The sequence below is a fragment of the Vipera ursinii genome (assembly GCF_947247035.1).
Source record: "Vipera ursinii genome assembly, chromosome: Z".
Lineage (NCBI taxonomy): Eukaryota > Metazoa > Chordata > Lepidosauria > Squamata > Viperidae > Vipera > Vipera ursinii.
The window spans coordinates 10,093,797-10,115,289 of record NC_139517.1 but is presented as its reverse complement, the minus strand read 5'-3'; the positions used below and the strand labels follow the sequence as shown (position 1 = coordinate 10,115,289).

Here is a 21,493-nt window from a genome sequence, read left to right as displayed (position 1 = left end):
TTTTTTCCCCTTCAAATATTTTATTAACCACTGAAGTCTGTTTTGAGGTGGGATCACGTTTTGGTCACCTTCTGGACATGCCCATGTAGTTATCTCAGTACTATTAAAGAGGCAGAATATATTTATTTACTTAAATGCTTTCTGGGGTGATTTTGGACGGCCTCTGCCTGCAGCTAAAAGGAAGCTTCTGAGCTTCCAGATACAGATCAACAGCAATAGCATTTAGACTTTTATTTATTTATTTATTTATTTATTTATTTATTCATTCATTCATTCATTCATTCATTCATTCATTCATTCATTCATTCTCAGGGCGGTGTACAGGGCAATAAGGGCCAGATTCGCTGAACATCCCTGTTGCTAACTGAACAGCTGCAGTGATTCACTTAACAACCGTGGCAAGAAAGGTCGTAAAATGGGGCAAAACACACTTAACACTTAACACACTTAACAAATGTCTCGCTTAGCAAGAGAAATGTTGGGGATCGATTTGTGGTCGTAAGGCAAGGACTACCTGTAGGCAGATTTTTCTCCTTGACGGTTTGTCCCTAACATGGTTTCTTCACGGCTTCCAAGCCTCTGTAACCGCATTCACATGGCTGCTGGCTGCCCCTTCTTCTCCTTTCCTTCTGCCTTAACCAGCATCTCCACTTAATGGCTCTGAAGTAGGATAATCATTGGAGGAACAGTATTCAGGCGTCCTTTGCTTTACGCTTAGTTCCATTCGGTGGGAGGGAGGCTTAGAAACGGCTGCAGGTCCATGGCGAAGAAGAACCAAAGAGAATGAGGAAAAAGTATAGCAAAACGAGTTGTGGCAGGGAGCAATCCAAAGGCTAAGGCAGGCTGCAGAGACCAATGGCGGGAGTAGCGCAGTCAGCAGGAAACTGGGATGGGATGGCAGGAAAGAGCTCCAAGCATCTCCCTCCTCTCTCTCTCTCTCTCTCTCTCTCTTTCTTCCTTCCTTCCTTCCTTTCTTTCTTTCTTTCTTTCTTTCTTTCTTTCTTTCTTTCTTTCTTTCTTTCTTTCTCTTTCCTTCCTTCCTTCCTTCCTTCCTTCTTTCCTTCCTTCCTTCCTTCCTTCCTCTTTCTTTCTTTCTTTCTTTCTTTCTTTCTTTCTTTCTTTCTTTCTTTCTTTCTTTCTTTCTTTCTTTCTCTCTCTCTCTCTCTCTCTCTCTCTCTTTCTTTCTTTCCTTCCTTTCTTTCTTTCTTTCTTTTTCTTTCTTTCTTTCTTTTTCTTTCTTTCTTTCTTTCTTTCTTTCTTTCTTTCTTTCTTTCTTTCTTTCTTTCTCTTTCCTTCCTTCCTTCTTTCCTTCCTTCCTTCCTTCCTCTTTCTTTCTTTCTTTCTTTCTTTCTTTCTTTCTTTCTTTCTTTCTTTCTTTCTTTCTTTCTTTCTTTCTTTCTCTCTCTCTCTCTCTTTCTTTCTTTCCTTCCTCTCCTTCCCTCCCTCTCCCTCCCTTCATCCCTCTTTCCTCACTCTCCCTCCCTCCTTCCTCTCTCCTTCCTCCTTTCCCTCTCCCTTCCTCCCTCTCCCTCCCCCCCTCCCTTCCTTCCTGGCTACCCATCTCACAGCAGTGACTCTAGGCAGTGTCTGATATTAGAATTTTCTTTGCCAAGAGTAGCCGAGCAGTTTAAATCGAGGTGCACCAATTGAGTTGCCCAAGGCCACCTCAGACTGCAAAAGCTTTTGGGGTGACCTCTGAAGTGTTCCCTACAACTGCTCCCTCGTATTTCTCAGTACAGCAGGAGGAAGTGCTGAAATAAAGGAGAATCTCCTATGAGCATCATTTAACTCAGGGCTTTTCAACCTTTTCACCACTTAGGATATGGGAACATCCGAATATCACCTGTCACCTAGCAAGGTGTCAAAAACATGATAACCCCCCCCAAAAGGAAAAAAAGGATGAAGTACAGGGAGTCCTCGACTTACAACAGTTCGCTTAGTGACTGTTCGAAGTTACAATGGCACTGAAAAAAGTGCCCCCCAAGCCACAGCCGAGCAAGACGCCTGCCTGCCCATCTGGTGGCGCTCTTCCTCCTGTCCGCAGTTTTCATTGTTGTGAGCATTTCTGTTGAGGATTGGCAGTGGGGGGTGGGGTGGGGGGGTGTTTGGTTTTTATTCCCCCCCTCTGCTGGGTGGTTGCAGCAGGTTTTGGTCACTTCACATGACCCTGGGACACTGCAACCGTCATAAATATGAATCACTTGCCAAGCATCTGAATGTAAATCACAAGAGCCTGGAGATGCTGCAACATCCCAGCTGATCGGCACTTTTTCTGCGCTCAGAAGCGCCAGGATCAGCGCCGAGCTCCAGCTGGAGCCTGGCGCTGATCCTGGGGCTTCCGCTGAGCCCTGACAGCCCTGCAGCTCCAGCCATCTGTCGCTCAGGCTTGTGCAGTGCTGCCACCGGTTCAGGTCATTCCCCTCGCCCGCTACCACATTTCTAGAATGGTCGCGTACCACCTGCCAGGTGCCAATGTACCACCTGTGGTACCCGAACCCCTGGTTGAAAAGCCCTGATTTAACTCACTGAACTCAAAAAAAGGTCCTTCAGCAAAGCTGGGAGAGTGCTGTTCTCCCCTAAAACTGGTACAGCAGGGAAACATTTTTTTTCTCCCCTTAACAGCCCTTTGCCTTTGTGTAAAGGAATGAGAAAGAATTCAAAGTATGTTGGCTATCTTGTTCTACTTGTTTTCCTTAACACTCATTAACCTTTGTCTCCATCTCTTCCCTTTCTTTACCAATAGGGCAAATATTCCGTCAGGCATTTGAGAAAATGGATAATGTTTGCCTCAGTAAAGTCTTTGTACAATTGTAAAGTGGAAAGAATCACCCCTGAATACAGGAAGATTTCTAAACATACATATATGCTTGAATTGTTCAATAAGCACTGAATTTTTATTTTTCTGTATGATTGTGTCCCATAATTAAGAGACAAAAACTAAACTTTGAAGAATCGATCTAAAAAAAAAAAAGTATGTATGGCTACTCCTCGCCTTATGACCGTAAGAGCCCAAAAATTCTGTTGCTAAGTGAAACATTTGTTAAGTGAGTTTTGCCCCATTTTACAACCTTTCCTGCCACGGTTGTTAAGTGGATTGCTGCAGTTCTGAAAGTTAGTAACATGGCAGTTATGTGAATGTGGCTTCCCCACTGATTTATCAGAAGGTCGTAAAAGAGGATCACATGACCCCGGGACACTGCAACCGTCATAAATGTGAACCAGTTGCCAAACTTTTGAATTTTGATCACGTGAGCATGGGGATACTGCAACGGTCATTAATGTGAAAAATGGTCGTAAGCTGCTTTTTTCAATGTCATTGTAACTTTGGCCAGTCACTAAATGAACTGTTGTAAGTCAAGGGCTAATTGCAGTTAGAAGGAATAACAAAAGAGTAACAAAACCACACAAGGTGATCACATGATCCCAGGACACTGCAACTCATAAATACATGCCACTTGGTCATGTGACCATGTGACCATGGGGATGCAGAAATGGTTGTAAGTGTACAAAAACGGTCATAAGTCACTTTTTTCAATGACGTCATAATTTCAAACAGTCACTAAATGAATGGTGATAAATCAAGGATTACCTGTACGATGCTGAATGGGAAAGAAGTTCGCAGACTCTTGGCAGGGTTACTGATTTCTCGTGTCTTCAGTTTTGTAACCTGATATTTCCCCAGTTTGCTTTAAAATCAAGCATTTTGGGAAAAGAATGATGAACACATCAAAAGAGTCCTCTTTTTGCAGCCTTCTGAAATGCCAGTGGGTTTTTTGTTTTGTTTTTTGGAATCACGGTTGCTCATTTTTGGAATGCAATTCCTACTTTTGATCTTCAAGTACTTGAGTATTTCAGTTTGAATATTTGAGCATTCCAGTATTAGATAGATAGATAGATAGATAGATAGATAGATAGATAGATAGATAGATAGATAGATAGATAGATAGATAGATAGAGGTAAAAGGTTCCCCCGCACACGAGTGCTAGACGTTTCCGACTCTAGGGGCCGGTGCTCATCTCCATTTCAAAGCCGAAGAGCCAGCGCTTGTCCAAGGACATCTCCAAGGACATCTCCTGTGGCCGGCATGACTAGACGCCAAAGGCGCATGGAACGCTGTTACCTTCCCACCGGAGTGGTCCCTATTTTTCTACTTGCATTTGTAGGTGCTTTCGAACTGCTAGGTTGGCAGAAGCTGGGACGAGTAACAGGCGCTCACTCTGTTATGCGGCACTCACTCGGGATTCGACCCGCCAAACTGCCGACCTTCTGATCGACAAGCTCAGCGTCCTAACCCACTGAGCCACTGCATCCCTTAGATAGATAGATAGATAGATAGATAGATAGATAGATAGATAGATAGATAGATAGATGATAGATAAAGGTAAAAGGTTCCCCCGCACACGAGTGCTAGTCGTTTCCGACTCTAGGGGCCGGTGCTCATCTCCATTTCAAAGCCGAAGAGCCAGCGCTTGTCCAAGGACATCTCCGTGATCCTGTGGCCGGCATGACTAGACGCCAAAGGCGCATGGAACGCTGTTACCTTCCCACCGGAGTGGTCCCTATTTTTCTACTTGCATTTTTAGGTGCTTTCGAACTGCTAGGTTGGCAGAAGCTGGGACGAGTAACAGGCGCTCACTCTGTTATGCGGCACTCACTCGGGATTCGACCCGCCAAACTGCCGACCTTCTGATCGACAAGCTCAGCATCCTAACCCACTGAGCCACTGCATCCCTTAGATAGATAGATACATAGATAGATAGATAGATAGATAGATAGATAGATAGATAGATAGATAGATGATAGATAGATAGATAGATAGAGATAGATAGATAGATAGATAGATAGATAGATAGATAGATAGATAGATAGATAGATAGATAGATAGATAACCTTTATTGTCATTTTTTTACCATGGGCACAATGGCACATATTAAAAATGAAATTTAGTTTCTTGCTCTCGAAGTGTACACATACATAACACACATTTAAAGATACTATATACAACATACGTGTAGACCTACACTCTTACATATAAGTAACATGAACATTAATCATTGTCTTGAATACATAACGGAAGGAGGAAGCTTTAGAGTTCACGGGGTTAATACTGTATGGAACAAAACTGTAACTGAATCTGGATGTTCTGCTTCGGATACCACGGAGCCCCCTCCTCCCCGAAGGTAACAAGGGAAACAGGTTGTGAAGAGGATGTGTGGTGTCCCAGAAAATCTTGCAGACCCTGCTCAAGCAGCACTTATGTGCTATGTCTTGGATGGGAGGGAACTGCCAGTATTTTCAGCCATCCTCGCCACTCTGCACTGCCTTCCTGTCTGAAGCAGGGATGCTTCCAAACCAGACTGTGATGCAATATGACAGGATGCTCTGGAACATCCCTAAGAAGAGGGACTAACTTATTTTCCAAAGCACCAGAGAGAGGGCAGGACAAGAAGCAATGGATGGAAGCTAATCAAGGAGAGAAGCAACCCGCAATTAAGGAGAAACTTCCTAAGAGTGAAGACTATTAACCAGTGGAACAGCTTGCTTTCAGAAGTTGTGGGTGCTTCATCACTGGAGGTTTTTAAGAAAAGACCATCTGAAATGGTACAGGGCAGTGATGGCGAACCTTTAAGAGACCCAAGTGCCCAAACTGCAACCCAAAACCCACTTATGTATCATCGGGTGCCAGATGGGCATGGTCCTTTGGGTGGGTGTGGCCCAATGGGTGGGCGTGGCCCATTGGGTAGGCGTGGCTGCGGTAGTAACGGCAGACTGGGTGGGACTAAAAAGTTCAATCAATCAATTCCAACTTTGCGAGATTTTTTTTTCCCCACGAGAAGTTGAAATTGATTGAACCTTTTTTTTTTTTGCACACGGCGGCAGAGGCCTAAAACTGAAGGCCTAGGACTGGGGCAACGGCGTGCATGCCCACAGAGAGGGCTCTGCTTGCCACCTGTGGCATGCGTGCCATACGTTCGCTACCACGGGTATACGGTCTCCTGCTTGAGCATGGAGTTGGACTAGAAGACCTTCCAAGGTCCATTCCAGCTCTATTCTGATTAAATTAGAAGCATGATTGCTCATGTGCCAAAAATAGGGGGGAAAAAATCTCTACTGGTGGGAGGATTTCATAAACCGGAGGCGGTTTGCAGAAGTACAGAAGGGGGAGCAGAAGTCTAGGGTGGCGGTGGTGGTGGTGAACCCCACGAATGTCCCAAAGCAAAATCAAGGGGTCCCGTGGCAGTGAAGAATGGAAACAAGAGAGGCAAACTAAATGCAATATCTGTATTCTGGCACGGCTGATTGAAACCAGAAGTGGGGACATTTTGTACCTAACCCTTTCCTGTGGGAGCCAACATCTTTTCTGATTCTTGGGGATTTTTTTTTTTTTTGCTTTTTTAGGGGGTTTCTCAGGATGTCTTACGGCAATGCAGTGACATTTTAAAAAAAAAAAGGCAAGAGGGGACTGAAATGTTCGACTGTTTCTTGCTTGTGTTAGCCTTGTGCGATAGCATTATTTTAGCTGTTTGCAGGTAAAAGCTTCTCATTACGTCCTGAACTAGTTTCACCCCCGGGGCACTGCGGCAAACGTTTGCAGACAGGAAACTGAGGCTAAGCTGGCTCTTGTCTTGGGGTATCGGCAGGGCTTTTTTTGTCATAGAACGCTCAGAACGGAGTTCCGGCACCTTTTTTGGATGGAGCCTTGTAGGATAGGCAAGGCAGGTTGTATGACACGTGTGAGTTCTGGCACCTTTTTCTTATATAAAAAAAGCACTGGGTATCGGCAACAGTTTGAAGGTTGGGGAGACTGGATCCTGGGGACCGGTGTGAGGCCACTCTGGCCACGACCAAGCACCCTTTGGCAGGTCTGAGGTCCTTTTTGAAGATTCTGGTGTTGTTTTTTTTTGTTTTTTTTTAATGCAGTCATTCCTTGGCAGAGACAAGAGAACAAGAATTACCTACAGGGGGCAATCCCGCATGCATACAATATAATCGCACATTCGAGTCGGGGCACGTGGGCGAGTCTCCTAATCCTGTGCACACACAACAGGCTTTTGCACGTTCCATCTCCGACCTAGAGACTTTGTTTACCCAGTTTTTTTACCTAGTTATTCGATTCACCCTTTTTCCGGAGCCTCAGATTTCATCGAAACACAAGCGATCTGAAGTGACGAACGTGATAGCAAACTCATTCTCTCTTTCTCTCAAGCCTTTAAAATCAAGGTTTGCACGATGGGCATCTGCACCCAGCTAATCCGGTTCAGGACATTGTGTGATTGCGTAAACTCAGCCAGATGCACGAGCACTGAGGAAAAAAAACATGCATCTTTGCAAAGGGGTGGTGGTGAGGGGGGTGGAGGAAAGGAGAGAGGATGGATATACAATAAAGATAGATGATGGATGGGCAGATATGAATGCATGATAGATGATGATAGACATAATAGATGCTAGGTGGGTGGAAGAAGAAAGAAGAAGTTGAAGTTGAAGTTGGAAGGGACCTTGGAGGTCATCTAGTCCAACCCCCTGCTAAGGCAGGAAACCCTATACCATTTCAGACAAAGAAGAGAATAGAATAGAATAGAATCAGAGTTGGAAGGGAGCTTGGAGGTCTTCTAGCCTAACCCCCTGTTCAGGTAGGAAACACTATACCATGTCAGACAAATGCTTGTCCAATCTCATCTTTAAAACTTCCAGTTTTAGAGCATTCACAACTTCTGAAGGCAAGTCGTTCCACTGATTAATTTTTCTGTCACACACACAGACACACACACAGAGAGAGAGAGGCAGGCAGGCAGACAGACAATTTGGGCAATCAAATAATTTTTCTGAATGAGTTACAATAACATTTTGCCAGATGCATTGGGCGCCGAGAAAAACCGTGCCCTTTTGCAAAAGGGGGAGGGAGGAGGAGAGAGAAAAAGAAAGAGAGAGAGAGAGAGAGAGAGAAGCGGCACTCTGTTCACGTTCAGAAACCGCTTTCTTCCTCGCCCAGGGCAGGAAGTTACCGGCGTACAGGAAGCGGGCCAGGGAACCTCCACCTTCCCCCCCCCCACCCCGAGACGCACCGCCCAGCTGGGAAACTCCGAGTCTGCACAAGCAGTCGGGCGCTTCCGCTTGGCTCTAAAATGGAAGCTGAACCTTGAGCGCCAAGGCTGACTTTTGGGGGAGTTCCTCGCGGGAGGCGTCCGGGCAGAGAAAAGAGCGTCCCCCCCTTCTCCCTCCTCCCCCCCCTCTCCGAAAGGCAGCGCGGAAGAAGAAGCAGCAGCAGCAGCGATGGGAACTGATGGAGTGGGGGTCCTCGGCGACTCCAGCGGGTAAGGCGCCCGGCGGAGCCCGCAGAGCGCAAGCTCTGCGAGCGCCTCTCTTTCGGGGACTTCAATTCTCCCCCCCTCCCCTTTCGTCGTAAATGGGGTTCTCCCCCCTCCCCTTTCGTCGTAAATGGGGAAAGGGCGGTCGTATTGGGACGCGGTGGCTCAGTGGGTTAGGATGCTGAGCTTGTCGATCAGAAGGTCTGCACTTTGGCGGGTCGAATCCCGAGTGCCGCGTAGCAGAGTGAGCGCCTGTTACTCGTCCCAGCTTCTGCCAGCCTAGCAGTTCGAAAGCACGTAAAAATGCAAGTAGAAAAATAGGGACCACTACGGTGGGAAGGTAACAGCGTTCCGTGCGCCTTTGGCGTCCAGTCATGCCGGCTACATGACCACGGAGACGTCCTCGGACAAGCGCTGGCTCTTCGGCTTTGAAACGGAGATGAGCACCGGCCCCTAGAGTCGGAAACGACTAGCACACATGTGCGGGTGCGGGGGAACCTTGACCTTTACCTTTATTGGGCTGGAGGGAGGGGGGCGCTTGGGCAGTTCCCCTTCCTCCCCCCCAGGTCATCGGGGTGGCGACAGGCAGGATCTCGAGCGGTGGAGCTCCCCTCTCCAACTGCCCACTGGCTGGTGGAGTGGGGGGGGGAGATCTCGGGGGGGGGACGCCGGGTTGGCGATCCCGAGGATGAAAGGAGAACTGGATGATTGGCGGGTAAGTTTGGGGCACAAGGGGGGTCTCTTCGGTCAGATCGGTGGGGAAGGGAAGGGAAATGCCCTCCCCCTCCCTTCCCCGCAAAAAGTGGAAGTGGGCGCATCGTTAGGCCAAGAGATTGTTGGTGGTGGTGAAAGATCCTCTGGTTGTCGTTTTTCTCTCTTTGCTGGGTTTTTTTTTTTTTTGAAGCTTTGCTTTTGGGACGCTGGTCCCCCTCTTTGGTGAGTGTGAGTCCTTTCGGACTGATGACTTTTGTTCTGGGATATTTATGTTCGGGGAAAACAAAACACAGAGTCAACTCCCCCCCCCCTCCTTTCACTTTTCCACACTGGAGAAGCAGTATGAAAATAAATGAGAAATCCCCTTGACATGGAAAGTGGCCTGTTTGTATTTCCTGGCCTTTTAGGCTCCAGTTGCTTGGAGTTCCTCCGTCCCGCAGTCTAGGTAGGTTCCCAATCCAGTGGGATGAACGGCAGCTCTCCTCCGTGGATCCTTCTGCCACCGTGAATTGGACTAGAAGACCACCAAGGTCCCTTCCAACTCTATTCTCTGAATTGAAACTGGCCTTTGGTGTTTACATTTGCTTTCCTTTTACAAACGCTGATCTTTTAACATTTTACATCCCCTTGAACTGAGACACGGGGAGCCTGCCTTTTCCTTGATTTCCCTAAGGAAAAGCAGGGTAATAGATCTGACACATACCATATCTTAAAGCTTTAAAAAACTAGTCCGTGAGACAGGTTGGCATGAGCGAAAACAATTGGTTCAAAGTCTCTGGCACGGGCTTTAGATCTGATTCTGCGCTTTAAAGATTAGTTCATGGTGGCCCGGTCAATGCTTTTATTCCTGTATCCTTTCCTGTGCTTTGCTATTACTAACACAGGTAGTCCTCGACTTATGACCCCAATTGTGCCTAAAATTTCTGTTGTTAAGTGAGACATTTGGGATGTGAGTTTTGCCCCTTTCCTGCCACGATTGTTAAGTAAATCACTTCAGCTAATAAGTTAGTAACCCCGTTGTTAAGTGAATCTGGTCTCCCCATTGACTTTGCCTGTCAGAAGGTCACAAAAAGGTGATCACATGACCTCGGGACACAGCAATGGTCATAAATATGAACCAGTGGCCAAGTGTCTGAATTTTGATCATGTGATCATGGGGAATGCGGCAAAGGTCGTAACTGTGAAAAACGGTCATAAGTTACTTTTTCAGTGCTGTTGTAACTTTGAATGGACACTAAATGAACTGTTGTAAGTTGAGTACTGCCTGTATGACAATTATTGTATTTGTCTTTGAAGTCAAGCCTTTTTTCCCTCCCTCTTCCTGAAGAGTGAGATCAGCATTATGTAGACACTGGGGAATAGAAACTTATTTCTTCAAGCTTAATATTTAGATCATGGGTGCCCAACCTCTTTGCTTGTCTTGGGCTGCATATAAAATATCTAAGATAGTTAATGGATATAAATAATATAATAAGGTTAAAGCTATTGTGGGGCCACATTGCAAGCTCTCTGGGGCCACATGCAGCCCATGGGATATCCACCTGATTTGGATAAAGTCAAGTGCTTAGATTATGTATGTGGGAAAGATCTGTAATTTGACTTCTACAGATTTTCCACCCCTCATTTTTATCTCCTACACCAGGGGTGTCAAACTCTGCACGTCGCATGACGTGTCGCGACGTATCGCAACTTTTCCCCCATTGCTGGAGCTGGGGTGGGCATGGTTTTGGCATGACGCATCTGGCCCACGGGCCTGCAGTTTGACACCCCTGTCCTACACCATTTCATACAAATAAGGGTTGCAGGTCAGCACCGTTGGAGACTTTTTATAATTTTTATAATAAGTGCAGCTTTATTCCACATGAGTACCTTATCACTGCATAAGGTGGAGTTTGCAAATAGTCTGAATCCAGTTGCAGTTTGCAAATAGAGAGAAAAATCAATGCGTTCTTATGGAAAGGGGCACCCAGTCAGCTGTTCTGAGTATTGCCACCTCCTCCATTCTAAGTCCCCCTTCCTTTCTTTTTTCAGTCATGTGAACTTAAATAACAATAACACTTAGACTTATATACCGTTTCATTGTGCTTTACAGCCCTTGCTAAAGGGTTTACAGAGTCAGCATATTGGCCCCCAACAATCTGGGTACTCATTTTACCAACCTTGGAAGGATGGAAGGCTGAGTTAACCTTGAGCCGGTGAGAATCGAACACTATTAAAAGTGTTTTGCAAAGTCAGCTGGATGTTTGGACTGGATTTAGCATTTTTATCATCCTACTGAGTCCTTCCCAAGGTTGTGGGATAGGCAAATGTTGATAGTTCATGGTTACTCAGGGACTGGAAAGCTTTAAGTGATGGCATCCTGTGTGCTTTTGCTCCCCTGTTTTCACTTTGCTTTCATCTCTCAACCACAGCCCTTTCAATCAGGCTGATTTCTCTTCCCTACAGCTTTTTAGCTACATAGCAACCCAGATCTTCAGTGGCTGGCAGACACAAGCTCCCATCATGCCGAACAGCAGGATCCTGGATGAATTTGCGGTACCCGAGGAGGCCCAGGATATGTTGATGCAACACCGTCCCCAAATTGAACGCCTCTTTCGGGTGGAGCTGAATGTTGTGGGGGTGCTGGGATCAGATCCCAAAGGAGCAAGGAAGATCTGGTTGCAGTTACAAGGAAGCCAAGAGAATCTTCATAGTGCAAAGGTCAGGCAAACTCTTTGATCCTCAGTCCAAATTAATTCCCATAAAGCAAGTTATCATGGTCTTCAGTGCTTTGGTAAGGCCACACCTGGAATACTGCATCCAGTTTTGGTCACCACGATGTAAAAAAGATGTCGAGACTCTAGAAAGGGTACAGAGAAGAGCAACAAAGATGATTGGGGGCTGGAGGTTAAAACGTATAGGGAATGGTTGCTGGAATTGGGTATGTGTAGTTTAACGAAGAGAAGAGTGAGGGGTGACATGATAGCAGTGTTCCAATATCTCATGGGCTGCCACAAAGAAGAGGGAGTCAAGCTATTCTCCATAGCACCTGAAAGCAGGACAAGAAGCAATGGATGGAAACTAGTCAAGGAGAGAAGCAACCTAGAACTAAGGAGAAACTTCCTGACAGTTAGAACAATTAACCAGTGGAACAATCTGCCTCCAGAAGTGGTGAATGCTCCAACACTGGAAGTTTTTAAGAGACTGGACAGCCATTTGCCTGAAATGGTATAGGGTTTCCTGCCTGAGCAGGGGGTTGGACTAGATGACCTCCAAGGTCCCTTCCAAATAATAATTAATAATAATAATAATAATAGTAAATAAAAATAATAATTAATAATAATAATAATTTATATTATTTTTATTATTATTATTATTATTATTATTATTATTATTATTATTATTATTATTATTATTATTATTATTATTATTATTATATAGGTAATGTATTTCCTTGAAAATATCACCTGGCTTTTTTTTTTCCCTTCCAAAAGAGGCATCGGGTCTTATTTTTTTGTGTGTGGGGTTGTCTTTTCCATGGTCTCACCTTGCACGAGTCGCCCTCGGCCTCCATTTTGCTTTCAGAGACCTTCCAGAAAGGCCTCTGCAGCCGAGATCTGTAGCTCAGTTCTCGGATGGCACAGCCCTTTCTGGAAGGCCTCTAATGGTAAAATGGAGGCTGGGGGCGATGCATGCGAGGTGAGACCATGGAAAAGATGCCACCCTGAAAATAAGATCCAATGCCTCTTTTGGGGGCAAAAAAAAGTGCAGGTCTTATTTTTTTGGGAAACATGGTACCTATATACTTCCAGGTGGCCAGGAAAATTTGCTTCCGAATGGCAGAAAATGACTTGGGCTCAGCCTTGAAGTCACTATGAATTGAGGCTGAGTCGGAGGAGATTCCACCGTAAGGCTTCTACCTTACATAACAGAGCAGAACAGCAACAGAATAATCATCACAAGATCTCAAAAACAGTTGGAACAAGGGTGATAGCTGATGACTTTTGGATTGTTGGCAATTGTATGAACAGGCCTAGAAAGGTGCCAGGAGTTGAGATTGTTCTCTTTGGCTTTTCTGAAGTCGTTCTTCTGTTGAAAACGTTGAGAATTCAACAGTCGCACCCTCTGTATACCTCTCTGTAATTTATCCTCCGTCCTTTTAGAGGGGCAGGTTAAAGATGCTATGTTCTATCCTCATCACGGTAAACTGTTTTCTCTACAATCAGATCTTGAAGCACCATCCCATGCCGGAATGGAGAAGAAGCTTTACTCATTGTGGCAATAATACTGGTTGATATCTGTGGAGATTCTCAATCATCCAAGTCATGGTTGTCCCAAAGGTGCTTTTCAAAAGGCAAGTGGGCTTTCGTATTTTGTTTTTTCTTGAAAATGTTTCACTTCTCATCCAAGAAGCTTCTTCAGTTCTGACTGAATGGTGTGGAATGGAAGGATTCATATTCTTTGCAGTCATCTGGTCGTTAGCGCTCTGAGAGTTGTTGAGGCCACTTGGGGCTTAAGTGTCACCTCAGGGTTATCTGAATCAGAGTGCAAATGGGTGAGGAATCTTCTTGGTATAGGTGGTGTAGGCCTGTGGTGGTGAACCTATGGCACGCGTGTCACAGGGGGGCACACAGAGCCACGCACCGTCGCCCCAGTCCTTGGCCTTCAGCTGGGTTTTATAAAACCTTTTAGCTTTAGGCCTCCCAACGCCGTGTGCAAAAAAAAAAAAAGGTTCAATCAATCAATTTCAACTTCTCACGGGGAAAGAAAAGATCTCGTGAAGTTGGAATAAAAAAAAAGGTTCAATCAGTCAATCAATTTCAACTTCTCACGGGGAAAGAAAAGATCTCGTGAATTTGGAATTGATTGAACTTTTTAGTCCCACCCAGTCTGCCGTTACCACCGCAGCTACGCCCACCCAATGGGCCACGCCCACCCAATGGGCCACGCCCACCCAATGGGCCACGCCCACCCGGCACATGACGATACATAAGTGGGTTTTGGGTTGCAGTTTGGGCACTCGGTCTCTAAAAGGTTCTCCATCACTGGTGTAGGCTGTTGAGAGAGGGCTGTTCAGTTTTAGTGTAGACGGCCTCTTTGACCCCTCTTTCAAAGCAGTGGTCCTCTTAGTCCTGAAGGTGAACTTTGCTCTCTTCAAAAGAGTGACCTTTGACTTTCAGATAAAATGACTGCTGAATCTCGTCCTGATGGCTGTGTTCTCCTGTGTAGAGCAGTGAGACATGCAGATCTGTATATTGGAGAAACAAAACCACCACTTCACAAACGCATGGCACGGCACAAGAGAACAGACCCATTCAGTCAGAACTGAAGAATCTTCTTGGATTAGAAGCGAAACGTTTTCATGGGGGGGGGGAACCCCCCCCCCCAAGAAAGTCCAGTTTCCTTTTGAAAAGTACCCTTGGGACAATACTGATTGGTGTGTTTTTCTCCAAATTTGGGATGAAATGTTTAAATGTGAAAGGCCAAGGTGGATTAATTCTCTGGCTTAATTAACAGGACATCTTATACTGGCCTACTTAGGAATCAATCGCATTTAATTCCAAGAGGCTTCATTCTTGGTCAAGCAGGTGAGAATCGTACCCTCAAAATTTAGCATCGTTTCTAATCTGCTTCACCAAAGGTGTCTGTCTTCAGCCTGAACAATTTTCATTTTACTTTTTCACTGCAGGAAATGTCCATGGAGATTCTCAGTCATCCAGGACAGAGTTATCCCAAAGATGCTTTTTCACGAGGCAACTGGACTTTCTTGTTTTTTCTTTGAAGATGTTTCGCTTCTCATCCAAGAAGCTTCTTCAGCTCTGACTGGATGGTGGGGAAATGGAAGAAAAAACATCCTGTAGCCAAGAAAGTTCCACACATTTGCGCTACTGAGGAGACCCTGAGGACATAGGTCAGGGGTCTTCAAACTTGGCCCTTTTAAGACTTGTGGACTTCAATTCCCAGAATTCCTCAGCCAGGCATGCTAGCTGAGGAATTCTGGGAGTTGAAGTCCACAAGTCATAAAAGGGCTAAGTTTGAAGACCCCTGACATAGGTAAACCTCCAAATGGCCTCTAAAAAAAATGCAAACGACCAGCTGTCTGCAAGGAGTATAAATACTTCCATTCCCCACCATCCAGTCAGAGATGAAGAAGCTTGTTGGATGAGAAGCGAAACGTTTTTCAAAGAAAAACAAGAAAGTCCAGTTGCCTCGTGAAAATAGCATCTTTAGGACACTGCAGGAAAAGGGTGCAAAAACTGTTAAGTGAGCATTTTGCGGAAAGAAAGAGAGGAATTTCCAAGGTTCTAAATTTGATTTGCTGTATTTCCTTAGTTACATCATTTGCCTTATCTTTGCTGTATAAACAGAGGCAGTTCCTTATTTACATAATGCTGTACTTTGTAATTCTGTGCAGTCCAGTGTGGACAAAAAATTGGCTTATGCAATGATTCTTAAGATCCCTGCAGCGGCCACTTTTATCTTGCAATGTTATTTTTTTCTTAGTTGCCCAAAATATTTTCAGTGGATAAAGCTTATTTGAAGTAGCGGAAAGAATACTTATTATTAGATTCAAAGCTTCGCTTGGAAACTATTATTGTTCTTCTTCTTGTTGTTATTATTTTACTTCATTGCACAGTCAGCCAGATGTTCAGACTGTATTTTTTTGTCTACTTATCAAATCCTTTCCAAGGACCTGGGATAAGCATATGTGACTGATGCTGTTATAGATTCTTCTTCTTCCTCCTTCCGCTTCCTCCTCCTATAGCACTATCTATATATATCTATATCCATCCATCCATCCATTCCCCCCTCCCCCCCCTCTCTCTATATATATATATGTATACTGTATATTAAAGGTAAAGGTTCCCCCGCACATGCATGCTAGTCGTTTCCGACTCTAGGGGCCAGTGCTCATCTCCGTTTCAAAGCCGAAGAGCTAGCGCTTGTCCGAGGACGTCTCCGTGGTCATGTGGCCGGCATGACTAGACGCCAAAGGCGCACGGAACGCTGTTACCTTCCAACCGTGGTGGTCCCTATTTTCCTACTTGCATTTTTACGTGCTTTCGAACTGCTAGGTTGGCAGAAGCTGGGACGAGTAACAGGCGCTCACTCTGTTACGCGGCACTCAGGGTTCGACCCGCCAAACTGCCGACCTTCTGATCGACAAGCTCAGCGTCCTAACCCACTGAGCCACCGTGTCCCAATATATATATATATATATATATATATATATATATATATATATACAGAGAGAGAGAGAGAGAGAGAGAGAGAGAGAGAGAGAATGACCATATTGTATGTTCCTATGTTTTTCAGGAATACATCAAAGGTCTTTGTGCCCCAGAGCTTCAGGAGGAAGTACAGTATCCGAAAGACATGCAGTGCATCTTCTTAGGTGCCCATGGATTATTTCTGGATTGCCTCATTCGGGGGACCTCTGCGAACCTCACCTTTCTCCACCCGGGCACCCTATTGATCTCAGGGTTGGCAGAAGCTTTTGTCATGGCTCAGAGCCGGATCCAGGAATTTGTGGGGAAACACCAGAAGAACCCTAAGCTTCCAGAAGAAGAGGAAGCTCAGGTCAAACGGTCCTTCCGGGAATTGGTGGAGAATTATGATGACAAACATGCCATGGATCTTTTGATCTTGCCCACCTCGGTCAAAGAGGAATTGCTTAGTTTGGTCAAGGAGATACAGGAAAAAGACACAGAGGAGGGACAAAGGAATGGCTATAGGATACCATCTGGTTTGGGGAGAGATTGTTCATTGGGGTGGGAAGCCAACGTTGCGAATAGTGGCGGATCTGGGTCTCCAGATAGGCCTCAACCGGTCTTTGGCATACATGCAGAGTTCAGTCGAGTCCAGAGACAGAGTAGAACTAGAGACTCCAGCCCTGACTGGCCTGTGGAATGTACCAGGGCACAAGAATCTTTTCACAAACCTGAAGATTTGATGCAACTACCGTACTCAGAGAGGCCTTGGGATGCTGGGATGGACTTGCCTATTGTGGATGCACAATCTCCAGACCAAAAACATCTTCATGTCCCACGGGATGGCTTTTCAAGAAATGCTGATGAGGCCAAGTTGCACACTAAGCCACAGGAACATCTGTCTGACTTGAATGGTCCTCGGCATTGGCTGGAGGCAATAACCACTAAGAATTCTGGGCTTCCCAAGAGTTCCCCAAAATCGATTCCAGCTACCTCCGAGACTCAGATTCTACGTGGATACAAAGGCCTTGCAGAAAGCTTGGAGGATCAAGCAGAAGAGAAGAATCCCCTTTGGGCAACAGAATCATGCTCCGTTAGTTTGCCTGAAGAAACCACTGAGGAGGAGGCAACATCTGATATTTTGCTGTCGTCGTGGACTGAAAAAGAGTTCAAAATGAGGCTAAACTTCTTTAAAACTATGGGCTATGAGGAGTGTGTGGTCAAAAAGGTATTATTGGAGGGTGGAGTTCAGGAAGCCCCTTCAACCATCTTGGATAGAGTCCAAATGATGGAGGCAGGCTTGTCTCAAAAAGAAGACAACTCCCCATCCCAACGACGAGGTCTCGCTGCTTTGTCTCTGGAAGACCCTTACGATGAAAACAGTTTTGTCAAGGAACTGATCAAAACAGCAGTGGTCAACTGCGGCCATTGCCCCAGCAAGATCCCCACAGAAATACAAACAGGAGCCCCATTGGCAAGTCTCCTGAGGCAGCTCAATGAGAAAGGGGAATGCCAAGATGAAGGCGAGAGTGCGATAGGGGGGTCATCAACAAAGCCACAACAGGAAGGTCAACTTGGCACCCAGAAGGCAACCATTTTGAATCATGGGGAATCTTCTCACCAAAGGACTCATCCGGAGGAAGGGTGGAATGATACACTTTCGAATCACAAGGGGGTCCATGTTTCAGCAAGTAATCCTGGAGTTCCCGGTTTGTTGCCTATTACTTCTCCTGTTGCTAGTTTTTTGTCCTCCCTATCGGATACTGAGGGGACGCAGTCAACAGAAAGCACCAACCTGGACACTCTTCAGCAGGGTTCTGTTTCTACGGTAACTGGAGCTCAGCGCTTTGAGGAGGCTCTCCAGACTGAGTTCAAACTCAAGTTGGCCAACACACCTGGGAAGAAGAATTTGCGGATGGTCATTATTGATGGTAGCAACGTGGCCATGATGTGAGTTGGGTTTGGGGAAGAAAATCTGGGTACAATCTAATTTTTATTACCGCAGCCTCCATCCACTTTTCCATTCCGTTCTTCTGTAAGATGTGATTACAGAGGTACATTGCTGGCCACTAATACTGTCTAGTGCTCTGCATGAAATCACAAAATCATATTCGGTTTTCAGAATACAGCTAGTACTTGACTTGAAACAGGTCGTTTAGTGGCCGTTCAAAGTTACAACGGTCACACTTAAGACCATTGCAACATCCTCATGGTCACATGATAAAAATTCAGATTCTTGGCAACTGGTTCATAGTTATAACAGTTGGCTTGTGCGGGGGTGTGTGTTTATGTGACCACGTTTTGCAGCTTTCTGGCAAAGTCAAAGGAGATGCCAGATTCACTTAAGAACCGTCTTACTAACTTAACAACTGCAGTGATTCACTTAACCACTGTGGCAAGAAAGGTCATAAAATGGGGCAAAACTCAATTTACTGTCTCGCTTAGCAACAGAAATTTGGGGCTCAATTGTGGTTGTAAGTCAAGGACTAGCTGTATTTTTCAAGCAGGCCAATAAGCAACTTTGAAACGCCCCCAAGGCAGAAAGTTTTAGTACCCATAGTATGAAAATCTCTTAAAAGATTAAGGAATGCCATTGTCGTAGGTCAGGTTCTCCTGCGTGAGAGGGGGCTGGATTAGAAGACCTCCAAGGTCCTATTCTATTCTATTCTATTCTATTCTATTCTATTCTATTCTATTCTATTCTATTCTATTCTATTCTATTCTATTCTATTCTATTCTATTCTATTCTATTCTACTCTACTCTACTCTACTCTACTCTACTCTACTCTACTCTCAACCTTGGCAACTTTAAGTCATACGGACTTCAACTCCCCGAATTCCACACGTTTTATTTTATTTTGATTTAGTTAATTCACATTATTATTCAGCTTTCTAAAACTGCCCAATTTCTGAACAACTCTGGGATGCTTACAAATTGAAACTCAGAGTGATAGAAAGACATCAAACAGTAGACAAGGATGATGTTTATACTGAGGGAATAGATATAAGAGCCTATCTCAAAGAGAGCACCCCAACCAATCCAAGCCTAGAGAAAGATCCAGGTCTTCAAAACTGTAGTACTGTGGCAGAGAAGACATACTTCTTAAATCCCATCAGTTGACATATAACCGTGGGGCTGCATTCTGGATCAGCTGAACCTTTCAGTAAAGTTTTGTGCAGTGGTTCTTTCTAGCACGGAAATTTCTGGTTCCCACATTCCTTTATCTCAGCATTTTCACCTAGCTTTGATGCTCCCAACCCTGGTCTCCATTCAAGACAAGGCTAACTCTTTTCATCAAACGTAGACACGCAAATCTTAAGAGTTTGCACACAACATAATGAGACCTCCGTGGAGACTCCAGTGAAACAAGCAGTAGGATTTCTGCATCCCATTTCTCCTTACTGGCCAAGTTTTCTTCTGTTTCCTTGGACCGAAGTTAGAAGTAGATTTGCCCTAATTCTGATCCAAGTTATTCACGTTCCTTTGAATTCATGTAATTTTAGTGCATTTTCAAGGTACGATATCAAATCGTGCTTTATGCAGAGCATTGTGGTTAATCTGGGTAGCTGAGGAGTAAAGTGTTGTCAGTGCTAATGAGATGAGGTCAATTCACTTGCCAAAAAAAAAAATTGGAAGGAATGTGCGCACCAGATTATATCCTTGTTATATATGTTATATTATACCCTATAGCTTGAGACTTGGTATGTCTCTTAGATTGAAGATTAAATAGCACCAATAATAATCTAATCACCATCCACAGTCTAATTCAATCCTATCCTATCCTATCCTATCCTATCCTATCCTATCCTATCCTATCCTATCCTATCCTATCCCCTCCCCTCTCCTGTCTCTTCTCCCCTCTCCCCTCCTCTTTTTAAACCTCCCTTAAATTATGTTATGGGTAATTTGAGAAAAGGGTAACAGGCATAGACTTATTCCAACTTTATGGGCCATTCTTTAATATACAGTATAAAAAGGTAAAGGTTCCCCCGCACATGCGTGCTAGTCGTTTCCGACTCTAGGGGCCGGTGCTCATCTCCGTTTCAAAGCCGAAGAGCCAGCGCTTGTCTGAGGACGTCTTTGGTCATGTGGCCGGCATGACTGGACACCAAAGGCGCATGGAACGCTGTTACCTTCCCACCGTAGTGGTCCCTATTTTTCTACTTGCATTTTTTACGTGCTTTCGAACTGCTAGGTTGGCAGAAGCTGGGATGAGTAACAGGCGCTCACTCTGTTACGCGGCACTCGGGATTCGACCCGCCAAACTGCCGACCATCTGATTGACAAGCTCAGCGGCCTACTTTTTTCATGGAGTCCTTCCTATTCCCATTGTCTCTTCCCTCCCCTGCGCCATCATTCGGAGGGTGTCCCACAGAGTGACTCAACTGAGTCTTTCATGTTCCTGATCTTTGATTTTCATAGACCTAAGTGCCATCTTTTCTCTTCTCAGGCATGGTCTGAACCAGTTCTTCTCCTGCCGAGGAATCGCCCTAGCCGTGCAATATTTCTGGGACCGAGGCCACCGCGAAGTGAACGTCTTAGTGCCTGCTTATCGAATGGAAGAAGATTCTAATGTGAGAGGTGGGAAATTCTTGCTTTTTTTTCCTAAAGCAAACACCTGAGCCACCACCTTTTGGCTGATTCACTGCAGGAATTTTAATCAGTAAAGATATTTGAAAATGGATAAAAATGTGAATGCTGGTTTTTAAATGATGTATGGAGGACTTCCACCAGCCTCATCTAAACAGAGGCATTCGTACTGCTCTGATAATTGCGGGAAAGGGAAGCTAGATGTTCCTACCCTGGCTTTTCTAGTAAATGTTAATATTAAAAATAGTTACTCACTGATTTGTTGCAATGGGGAATATTTCTTCCAGTTTATTTCTTTTTATTTCAAGCATGTTTATACCTTGAATGAGCTCCTCTCTCCCGTGGCCTTTTCTATTTTCTTGTGAGTTTGAGGAGCCAATCAGATGCCTAGATTGAGGATAGAATTCATCTGCATAGATTGAGGGTGGAACTCAACAGCCAGTCAGATGCATGGATTGAGGGTGGAACTCATCTGCATAGATTGAGGATGGAACTCATCAGCCAATCAGATGCATAGATTGAGGGTGGAACTCATCTGCATAGATTGAGAATGGAACTCATCAGGCAATCAGATGCATAGATTGAGGGTGGAACTCATCAGCCAATCAGATGCATGGATTGAGGGTGGAGCTCATCTGCATAGATTGAGAACGGAACTCATCAGCCAATCAGATGCATAGATTGAGGGTTT

At 45.0% G+C, this 21,493-nt stretch overlaps 2 protein-coding genes across 3 annotated transcripts in view; one reads left to right on the top strand and one right to left on the bottom strand.

Annotated features, from left to right (window-relative positions):
- The window catches only part of LOC310649375 (uncharacterized protein), a 403,049-nt gene that overhangs the window by 360,099 nt on the left and 21,457 nt on the right, over positions 1 to 21,493 (bottom strand). The window lies entirely within an intron of this gene.
- The window catches only part of KHNYN (KH and NYN domain containing), a 31,440-nt gene continuing 18,098 nt past the window's right edge, over positions 8,152 to 21,493 (top strand). Inside the window, exons 1-4 of one of the 2 annotated variants that reach the window (XM_083377647.1) lie at positions 8,198 to 8,313; positions 11,467 to 11,721; positions 16,318 to 18,161; positions 20,663 to 20,793. In XM_083377647.1, the coding sequence (XP_083233773.1) occupies positions 11,524 to 11,721; positions 16,318 to 18,161; positions 20,663 to 20,793 (2,173 nt within the window). In that variant the 5' untranslated portion in view covers positions 8,198 to 8,313; positions 11,467 to 11,523. Of the gene's footprint in view, positions 8,314 to 11,466; positions 11,722 to 16,317; positions 18,162 to 20,662; positions 20,794 to 21,493 lie in introns of both variants that reach the window. The other variant, XM_083377648.1, reaches the window with a different exon arrangement.